The 10,736-nt window shown below is 52.9% G+C and overlaps 1 protein-coding gene across 1 annotated transcript in view; it reads right to left on the bottom strand.

The window, feature by feature from the left end:
* Window positions 1-4,462: 4,462 nt before the first annotated feature.
* Window positions 4,463-10,736, bottom strand: part of STRIP2 (striatin interacting protein 2) — a 31,376-nt gene continuing 25,102 nt past the window's right edge. Inside the window, exons 19-21 of the mRNA XM_004707877.2 lie at window positions 9,200-9,304; window positions 8,033-8,237; window positions 4,463-5,156 (exon numbers count right to left, since the gene is read on the bottom strand). Coding sequence (XP_004707934.1) covers window positions 4,906-5,156; window positions 8,033-8,237; window positions 9,200-9,304 — 561 coding nt within the window. The 3' untranslated portion in view covers window positions 4,463-4,905. The remainder of the gene's footprint in view (window positions 5,157-8,032; window positions 8,238-9,199; window positions 9,305-10,736) is intronic.

Here is a 10,736-nt window from a genome sequence, read left to right on the forward strand (position 1 = left end):
TGATGCACACTTTCTTTACATAAAACTCTCTTATACATGAGTTGCTGTGGATTTGTTTCTCCAAAGTACCTAGACTAATACGCTTCCCTTCACCATTTCCAGCCGAATGCGTCTTATTTCTCTTCTCTGTATGCAGAACATCACACAGTGCTCCTGTCTTCCATCGGCAGTTTCGAAAACGCAAGAGGTAAAAAAAAGCACTCAAGAGGTAGAAGAAAAGCCTATTGCATGCCACCCACGTCTTTGTTTACCGTATTTCTCCCCACTTGATGTTCAAAGCTCCTTATTCATCATTCTTTTGGGAGAACTTCCTTTAGCTTTGTTTCTTGGACCTGGGTTAGGTAAACCGAGAACTGACCCTTTTTCATGCAAGGGTACCAAGGGAAGGTGAATCTCGAGGTTTCAGGTCTGACAATGTGGAAAGCTATCATTGTCCGGGTCTAATTTAGGAGAGAAATGAAAGGCTCGAAACCAACAAGGCCCTGAGTCAACAGTGCTACTTGGGCTTCTTATTAAGGTCCCTGATTGGGCTACATGCTCTTTCATCATTTCTGCCTGCAATTGGACAAAATGGCGCAAGGTAAAGAAAGAGGCCGATTAACTCCAAAAGTAACTTAGTTGAGAGGTGTCATCACTGTGGTTATTTTATTATTTTTTTAAACTGTAGTTGTTTTGCTGATGGACTTGCCAAATGGAGTCGATGGGAATTCGATTTTTCAAAGCTTTTGAGTTTCTAGGTTTAGCAACTGCCAGTCCAACGAAGAGATGACTCTTCCAAATAAGAAGTGGCTCTGGGGCCCCCAGCATTCCATGAGCAGGAAGCAAACCAGAAGTTCATCCACTGGTACCCGGCTATCAAAAGACATAGTGTCTGGGGGCCTAAAGGCTTGAAGGTAAACAAGTGGCCACCTAGCTCAGAAGCAACAAAGCCCACATGGAAGAAGCACACCAGCCTGTGCGATCACAAGGTTTCGAAGGGATCAGGTATCAGGCATCATCAGAACAACAAAAATCATATCATTGTGAATGGGGGGCGGGGGAATGCGGAGTGGAGACCCAAAGCCCATTTGTAGGCCACTGGACATCCCCTTACAGAAGGATTGTGGGGAGGAGACGAGCCAGTCAGGGTACAGTGTAGCAACAATGAAACATACAACTTTCCTCTCATTCCTAAATGTCTCCTGTCCTTCCCCTGCTCCACTGTGACTATCATGATCCCAATTCTACCTTACAAATCTGGTTAGATCAGAGGATGTACACTGGTACATAAAGGAACTTGAAACACAGAGAATCCAGGACAGATGATCCCTTCAGGACCAGTGGTGACAGTGGCGATGCCAGAAGGGTGGAGGGGAGGGTGGGGGTGGAAAGGGGGAACCAATTACAAGGATCTACATATAACCTCCTCCCTAGGGAATGGGCAACAGAAAAGTGGGTGAAGGGAGACGTCGGACAGTGTAAGATAGGACAAAATAATTTATAAATTATCAAGGGTTCATGAAGGAGGAGGGAGTGGGGAGGAAAAATGAGCTGATGCCAAGGCCTTAAGTGGAGAGCAAATGTTTTGAGAATGAGGGCAGCGAATGTACAAATGTGCTTTACACAATTGATGGCTTGTGATAAGAGTTGTATGAGCCCTCAAGAAAATGATTTACAAAAAGCTCATCCAGGCACCACCACTGCTCCCCAATGCCCCCGTCCTTCAGATGCGATCCTCCTTCAAGGAGGTCTGAGAAGCCCCGGAGCAAAGAAATCAAGGGCCAGGAGCTACTTCCAGGACACAGGCTCCTGCACAGTTCTCTGACCTAGAGTAACGGGACGGGTTACGGTGTAGCATGGCCTTTGGCCTGCCGTGTGCCTTCCCTTCCGGCTGCGCCCTTGCTGAGAAGCAATGCGTCTGGAGGCAGTCCTCTCTGCTCCACCATTTATGCGATGGCGGTGATGTGGGGTCAGCTGTCAGTTTTCCAAGTTTCAGGATCAAGAGACAGTGCATCAGACCCCTGAGATCCTGCACTTTACATGTCATGATTCCAAACCCCAAACCACACTCAATGGCATCGAGTCAATACTGACTCATATCAATCCCCTGTGGCTTTCGCAGACTATAACTGTTTACGGGAGTAGAGAGCCCAGTCTTTCTCCAGGGAGCTGCTGGTGGTTTCGAACTGCCGACCATGAGGATCACAGCCCAACTCGTAACCACCACACCACCAGGGCCCCTTCCTATCATGACTAGATAAGACTTTTCACATGACTTCCTTGAGGAGAAGTATTTTGCATGGAAGGAAACAGTAGAGATTCATACCTAGATGAGCTAAGGCTGTTCCCCATTCACTGTCTCTTGTATAAGATTATTATTTTCATACTTGCCACCCTGGAGATGGAATGTCCTTGTCTGGCCCAGTGTTTGATTTGTCCAGGTGAGCTGCTTTTGGTCAATGGAGCCTGGGTCATTCGGCCTGAAGCTACGGACAACCAGGTGCTTCACATGTTCTTGCATGGTTTGGGGATGGCCTCTTGCTAAGAGACCAGCAAGTCCTGGACAGGCTAGTCTATCAGCCTGGGGTCAGAATGAGGAGCCCAGCAGAGGAGGGCCCCGGCAGCTCACCCCAGACCTCTGGGCGAAAAATACACGTCGGCCATCAATCACCGAGTATCTGAAGGTGCTTGTACTTCCTCTACGAAGTCTGAAGTTTACATACACACTCCCTTTAACGACACCCTCCTTCCTGGGTCTGATATGCTTTTAAGGTTTTCTTGTGTTGACGTGAAAGACCAGATTACTACAAACTCCAGCTCCTTTTCCTTTTTATTAAAGTGCCTCAGTAGACGAACACGTTACTAATGCGCAAAACAAACGACTGAAATCCTCCCAACTGAAAACGTCTCTGGATGAGAACCCACTGAGCCGGTGTTCTTCGATAGAATGCCAGCGCTTGCCAGCAGGTCAATCAACCCTGTTACCTTAGCGCCGGAATGTCGGGCCCCCCCCTCACCTGTGGTGCCTCAGTTTCTCCAGCTGCACTGGGAATGGATCTTCCCTTGGGAGAGGCACGAGAAGCAATGGCGTCTGAAAAGTTCCAGCTTAGCACACGTCTGTGACCCCGAAAGCATTCTGACGCACACTGCACCCCGGCCGGCTTTAAGAGGAAATTGATGGCCGATTGCGTTTTCATTCACACCACTTGGAAATGCACACAGCCTGCCCCCAGAGGAATGGACACCCCGATGACAGGTCCCCAACATTATTTTGATGACACTGGGGATGGCTGCCCTCAAGTTTTCACTTGATTCTCTCTAATCTATAGTTTTAAGAAGGGTTTTCTTTTTTAAACCTAAGGTAACTTTCTTCAGAACATTGAGACATTTTACCACGGAAACAGACACCCTGCTGCCCTGAAGCAGAGAGGTCCAGTCCGTCCAAGGCTCATCCTCAGAGCTCTGGCCGTTTCCTTGGGCCTCTTAACTTCATTGCACCTTCCGAAATGACCGGCCATGGGCAGCAGGTGTCTGGGCGGCTGGTGCTGTCATCGGACGTCTCGGCGGTTGAAAAGCTTGGCAGGACAGGCGATGGGTCTGTGCAGGCAGTCCTGACCGGGTCAGAGCCGGTGCTGAGACCTGGGTGACCTGGCCGCCAGCCCGCCGCCCTGCCGGACCAGGGCCACGTGGAGCGGTTGGTGCGCCAACCCTTTATGTCTTCAAAAAAACGGGCAGCACTGGTGGGGTGGAAACAGGGCTGCTGCATCCCCACAGGACGCCCAGAAGGTGCTAGCAAGGAAAAGAGCAGGGGATAAAAAAATAACAAAAACCAGGACTCAACATCGGGGGAGAAAAACGGGCAGCTGAGACGCGCTTGCTGTTCCAATCACGTAGGAGAGAGATCAGGCAGGAGTGCAAATGGACGCAGCCGGCTCAGTCAATGGGGCCTCCTGGAGTCAACTTGTCATTTGAAAAACGAGGTGGACGGACAGGATCATTTTCTGCGGCGTAATCACCTCTTTTAGGACTGAAGTCGTTAGGGACACACGGGACTGCCCCGGAGCAGTGCGTCCTGGTCCACCGCGGTGGTGGCTTTGAAAGAACTCCACGCCCCACAAGAGAGTCCTTTGCACGCTGCACACAGAGCACTCGGGGAATCAAGGCAACGTGCTCGCCCACCTCCCCCATCTGCCTGCCTCACATGTCCCAAAGTGCAGAGCAAACGGTGAGCCGTTATCCCCACAGGGCGGGCGCAGGTGTGGGCACTCTCAACTCACCTGAGAGCAGCTGGGCTTAGAAAGCGGGTGAGGGGGTGCCAGGCATCTTTGCCAAACGTACACTGCAGCGTTTCACAGGTGGTCTTGCCAAGGCTCTGGAAGGCCCTAGGACAGTGGTGTTCCACCTTCCTCATGCCACGACACCTTCATACAGTTCCTCATGTGGTGGTGATCTCCAACCATAAAACTTTTTGTTGCTACTCCATCACCGTCATTTTGCTACTGTAATGAATTAGCTGACCTCTGTGAAAGGGTCGTTCAATCCCCAAAGGGGTCTCGACCACTGCCCTAGGAACCAGCTCTCAGTGCTGAGATGAATGACCCGGGCAAGCACCCCACATGGGGCAAACGCCCTCCCCTTCATGGGGCCGGCAAAGGCCTGGTTTGAGGCAAGGTGCATGGGGAGAGAGGTCCGGCCAGAGAGCCAGCCGAGGGCTGACCCACAGATTCCCATGGTCAGCTGGACATCCAGCAGATGCAGGGCAGGCTGATCGATGCTCTATGAACCAGGATCCTAGCCCAGCACCACCGCTAGGCCAACAGCGCCCATATAGCCTGGGACCATGTTGGAAGTCCCTGGGCGGGGCCGAGAGCCTCCTGACAACCCCCCCCTCCCCACCCCCCGGAGTCTCTACTGACAGGAGCCAGGTCAGTGGCCCTGCAGCAGCTCCTCCCAGCAGATGGGCTGGGAGAACACCTCTCTCTCGAGCCAGAGTTCGTATGAGTAGTGGAACTCCTTGGGCAGCTCCAGCCTCTGGCCCAGAACGCTCTGCAGGCAGTTGTCCACGGGGGCAAACTCCGAGTCCTGGGGCCTGTCGTAGCGGCGGCTGTTGAAGGCCTCGATGCTGGCCCTCAGCGTGCACTCCTCCGCTTGGAAGTCCCACGGCCGGGCGTCGACGTCTGGGTAGAGAAGACAGGGAGAGCTGGCAGCAGGTCATACGGATCACTGCTCTCCCCCTACCGGAGCACAGGCCACGGGCCTCAGCCAGGCCGCCGCTCTGAATTCCCTTTTCCACAAAGAGCAACATACCGGGTACATGACCTGTTGCCACTGACCACCAACCACTGGTGCCCACAAACCCACTCCCGCCCGCGCGCATACGCACAGAGTCTCTTTGGAAGGGGAGTTTAGAAACTAGTATCAGGGTTACCTCTGAGGATGGGAGAGCTCTGGTTAAATTCCCCTTTTACCACTGCACATCACAAGAGCCCTGGCAGCGTAGTGGTTACGAGTTGGGCAGAAAGTGACAAGGTCAGCAGTTCGAAACCAGTAGCCGCTCCACAGGACAGAGATGGTTTTCTACTCCCATAGAGCTGCAGTCCCAGAAACCCACGGGGGCAGTTCTACCCTGTCCTGGGAATCCACTTCATGACAGTGACGGAGCACATGCTTACTAGGTCTCCGCATCCTTTGTCGCCTCTCCCCAAACAACCGCCAAATCAATCCACCGCTATCGTGGATACTGACTCAGACCGACTGTTTTCAGCCGATTCCAAGCCTCAGGAAGGTACAGGAAGGGGTGCGACAAGAAGGATCCCAATGGGCCAATCACCAAAGACTTCTCAACTCCGGCGCCAGCCACGGCATGTGACAAACCCAGGTGACAGGCTAGGCAGAGTCTGAGCTTCCAGGAGGTCCGCCACAGAAAGCAGAGGACGGGCTTTGCTTTTGCTCATTTCGCGGCTGAGCCCTACTCCCCAGGCCCCTCCATGTCGTACCCGTCGGTCTATGGTGGGGAAGTGCAGGTGGGCAGGCTCCTCAGGGCAGCAGTGCTGGATGTGCATGTTTTAAAAACGTGCAAGGCTTCACGGAACGCGCTGTACTGGAGGGGTCAGAGTTGAAGGTGCACGCTGGCTCGTTAGAGGCCAGTCAAATGCTTCTCTTAATTCTCTGAATTTGGCTGCAACTTTAGAGCTAAGATGAGCGGTTAGTGCTAAGATATTATAACTAGGGTTCGTTTAGAGCAGTGGTTCTCAACCTTCCTAATGCCGCGACCCTTTAATACAGTTCCTCATGTTGTGGTGACTCCTGTATGTGGGTGTATCTGCACGTGGGTGGGCCCGCCTGGAGACGGATAGAGGAGTGGTGTCTAAGACCATATTTCCAATGGTCTTAAGCGACCCCTCATGAAAGGGTCGTTCGACCCCCAAAGGGGTCACGACCCCCAGGTTGAGAACCGCTGGTTCGGACTCTAAACTTTGGAGGATGCTGTCTGGAAGAACTCTACCACAGCATCCCCCAAAGCCCAAGCAGGTCACAAAGGGCAGCAAAGACTGGTCACTAGTCAGCCTGCGGGAAGTCTGAAAAAGGACCGGGCAAATGCTGCCCCGTCTCACCACTGCAATGCCCTCACTCTCCACAAGCAAGCTTGGTTTCCAGCTCCGACTGTACGGCTCATGCCTCGGAGCCCCAAAGAGTCTCACGACACGATGCAGATGTGTTACTGAAAGAACTGTGCTCAAAACTAAGCCTAGTCCCAGCGTCTTCGGACTAACTGATCTAACCTGAGCCAATTTACAGTGTCCTCAGGCTAACTGATCTAACCTGAGCCTAGTCCCAGCGTCTTCAGACTAACTGATCTAACCTGAGCCTAGTTACAGTGTCCTCAGGCTAACTGATCTAACCTGAGCCTAGTTAACAGCGTCTTCGGACTAACTGATCTAACCTGAGCCTAGTTACAGCGTCTTCGGACTAACTGATCTAACCTGAGCCTAGTTACAGTGTCCTCAGGCTAACTGATCTAACCTGAGCCTAGTTACAGTGTCTTCAGGCTAACTGATCTAACCTGAGCCTACTTACAGCGTCTTCGGACTAACTGATCTAACCTGAGCCTAGTTACAGTGTCCTCAGGCTAACTGCCCATCTTGGCTTTAAGTCCTGGTAGCTGAACTGCAGAGCACATCTGCTGACAAGAGGCAATGCACAGTACCCAACACCACCCAGCGAGCTCGAGAACCAAAGAGTGTTAAAAGTGCGTGATACCACTCGCTCCTTCGTTCCGTTCCCAGGAAATACCAGAGGCAGAAGAGCCAGGTCAAAGCAGCAGCTGGCCCGAGGCACACAATGACCTCCCAGGCCAGCTGCCCTAAATCTTCCGGCAGGCCGTGTCATGGGAAAACAGACCCTGCTTGATTCCAAACCAATGAGAGAGTCCCATGGGCTGCTAACGTCTGTGGTCCTGGCTTGGATTCTGGTTTGGAAAAGGTGAATTACAGAGAACATTCTGGGACAACTGGAGAATTCTGTACATGGATTTGATTGGTCTCTAAAGTGGAAATGGACCGATCTGAAACAGCGCAGGATGTGAACTACATGAACAACTCCCATCCCTTGTGGGAAGACATGCTCACGTGTGCATGCAGAAAAGATCGGGGGCTGTAGACAACAGGATGGTGAAGGGGCAACTTCTGGGCGGCTGTATGAATATGGCATCAACATGGCAATAGTGCAAAGTGTTTGCCAATTTCACGTCCTAATGGCTTTAAACATTTAAGGGACAAAAAGCAATGCGACGTTTAAAATCTTTAGGAGAATATTGTCCCTGCAAGGAGTGTCTTGGAAAGGGAGTGGCTCTTCCTTGTTTCATACGATACATTTTCATCGCTGACAAACAGCCAAGGACGGGCCAGCACCAGCCTTCAACTTTGTTCTATCCACACGGGACCTGCACCCATGGGTTTTGTTTCCTCATCTGAAACATGGAACAAACAAATCCCGGGGGGACTGGGGGACAGAGAAGTGGGCCTCGGTTGCCCCGGGGTGGCACGACACTCACCATTCCCATAGGCCCAGTCGTCGTTCATGCGGTGCCGCACCTTTTGGTAAATGGCCGACATGGTCTTCATGTTGCTTTTCCTCCACTGGCGTCCCAGGTACTTGGTCTGTATTTTCAGCAGCTTCAGGATGTAGAGCTGCAGCATGGCCTGCTTGACTTTGAGGGCCCGCTTCAGGATGGGAGCCGATTTGAACACCACCAACATCTGCCCGGAGGAAGAGGGGGTGGAGAGAGGTGGAGATGAAGCTACGTTGTTGTTTGTTTTTAGTGTCTGGCTCAGGGATACCAGGATCCAGCAATTCCTTAACCAGGTGGCTTCCCAGCCCCCTGGGGAGGTTTATGGGGAGTCAAGACCCAGATGCTCCTTTGATTTAGTCCACGGGGATAGGGGGCTACAGCAAGTCCATGTTGCCGAGATTCCAAGTGCATGCCGTATAACGTTAAAGAAACATTGCCAGTGTCCCCCGCCCCCTTTCCATAGCCACCGTTTTCCTGTGTGCCGTGCACAGCTGGCTCTTCCGTGCAGACCCTACTTCTACGAGGGCACAGAGGATAACCAACTACGGATCCCGTCACCTTGGCGCACTCTTTGCGTCTTTGTTAACAAGACCGAAGTGGGAGAGTTCCACAGGGGGACAGAACTACTCCCTTCTACAGCAGGGGTTCTCAGCCTTCCTGATGCCGGGACCCTTTCATACAGTTCCTCATGTGGTGGGGACCCCCAACCATAACATTATTTTCGTTGCTACTTCATCACTGTCATTTTGCTACGGTGATGACCTGGTAAAAGGGTTGTTCGACCCCCAAAGGGGTCGTGACCCACAGGTGGACAGCCACTGTCCTGCAGGCTCACCTGCTATCCTACCAGAAGGACGGTACCAGAATTTACTCAACTGGCTCGTGTGGTACCGGTGGGTGGTTTCTAATCTTTCATTTCCCCCAAACAATGCCTCGAGGGCACTCCTGGGCTGGCATCGCACGGCATGCCTGGCTGCAGTTCAGAGAAGAGTGACCTTCCTCCCCAGAGCTGCCCTGAGAGAGCGAGCTCAGCTCGGAGGGGGGAGAAGAGAGGGGTAGGAGAGGCTGAGGTCAGGGAGGCCATCTGCGCGTGTCCACAGAGAAAGCCAGCCAGCCGGACAGACACGGCCGCCCTCGGCGCCCACGCACCATGGTCCTGGAGTGCTTCCACTTGGTCAGTTTGTTGAGCAGCCGCAGGAGGTTGATGCACGAGAAGAGGTTCCTCCAGCAGAAGTGGCTGTTGTCTGCAGCTTCCTGTAACGCAAGGCCCGCACCGTGACCCCCACACCCACAGAGCCCAGGGTCAGCCAGCTGGCAGGGGGGTGGGGGCGGCCCCCACTTCTTGCTCTTCACACAGCATCCTTCATCCGAAAACACTCAACTGCCAACCTGGGGAGACTGCCTGGCGCCTAGGGGCTTGGTTCAAGCGACCCGTCTTTGGCAGGGTTCCAAGAGACAGGATAGACTTCTACCCCCATCCACACTGCCACCAGACAAGCCCCGCTGGTCCCTGCTCAACGTCAGGTCCCATGCTGGTGCGTTTCAAACGAGGATGGAGAGCTGCTATTCACCGGGGTTGGACTCTCTCAACCGCCATCCCCTTTTATCAAGCCGTATTGCATAATTCTCCAGCCAGGGAGGGGCAACGGCAGATGGTTCCTTCTGACCAGGTGTTTCTCTGACATGTTTCATGATAGCTTGTGAGCACCCCAGCCGAGATCGCAGGTGGATGTCAGATTCGAAGCAGGTGTTCCCTCACAGAAGCCATTTCTTTGAGACAGAAATAGGCGTCCCGATGTGCTCTGGGGGCTTGCAGGTTCATACCAAGTGTCAGAGGCGACATAAGTCAACGAGCCAGCAGGGTGGCCAAGCTACCGTCTTGGACCTTCCTCCCACTCCAGTGGGACAGAACACAGGCGAGCCTGGTGAACGGAAACTTCCCCTCGCTCCTGCCAGCTCAGGTGAACCAAGTAAGGCAGGCAGGCTTCTAAACCGGAGGAGTGAACACCCAACCAAATTGGAAAGGATCAGATTCTTGGGGTGGGGTGGGGTGGGGTAGGGGGAGTAAGTTAAGACCAAGGATTAGAAAAAAAACGTTTCAGGGCAACGTTTCAAAAACATTCCGAAATAAGTCTCCTGAAAAGGAACCCTCGTGGTGGGGGGGGTGGGTTACATGTTGGGCAGTTCGAATCCACCAGCTCCCTGGGAGAAAGATGAGGTTTTCTGCTCCCATAAAGGTCGACAGCCTCGGAAACGCAAAGGGGGCGGTTCTACCCTGTCCTCCTCCGGGGCTGTGGCGAGTCAGCATTCACTCAAGGGCACTGGGTCCGATTTGGGGCTCTTCCGTCGTAAATGTTCAGTGTTGCATTCGAAACAAGTCCTGGGGAGATGACTGTCTGGTTTTCTGAGGGAAACGTCTATGGGAGTTTTTGCCCTAGCGCATCAGCCGGCCTGGCTTGTCCTGGACAGGTCAGGCTCCCTAGTGATCCCACCTGGTGTCTGTGGCAGGGGAGACACCTTTAAAAGCTCGTGATGGTTACTGTTATTTAAAGGAGCTGGGAGACTACACTTCCTGCCCCCACCTCCCCACTATCATGATCTCAATTCTACTTTGCAAATCTGGCTAGACCAGAGCATGTACACGGGTACAGATAAGAGCTGGAAACACAGGGAATCCAGGACAGAT

The sequence above is a fragment of the Echinops telfairi genome, unplaced genomic scaffold (genome assembly GCF_000313985.2).
Source record: "Echinops telfairi isolate 266 unplaced genomic scaffold, ASM31398v2 ScPeMD7_23;HRSCAF=83, whole genome shotgun sequence".
NCBI lineage: Eukaryota > Metazoa > Chordata > Mammalia > Afrosoricida > Tenrecidae > Echinops > Echinops telfairi.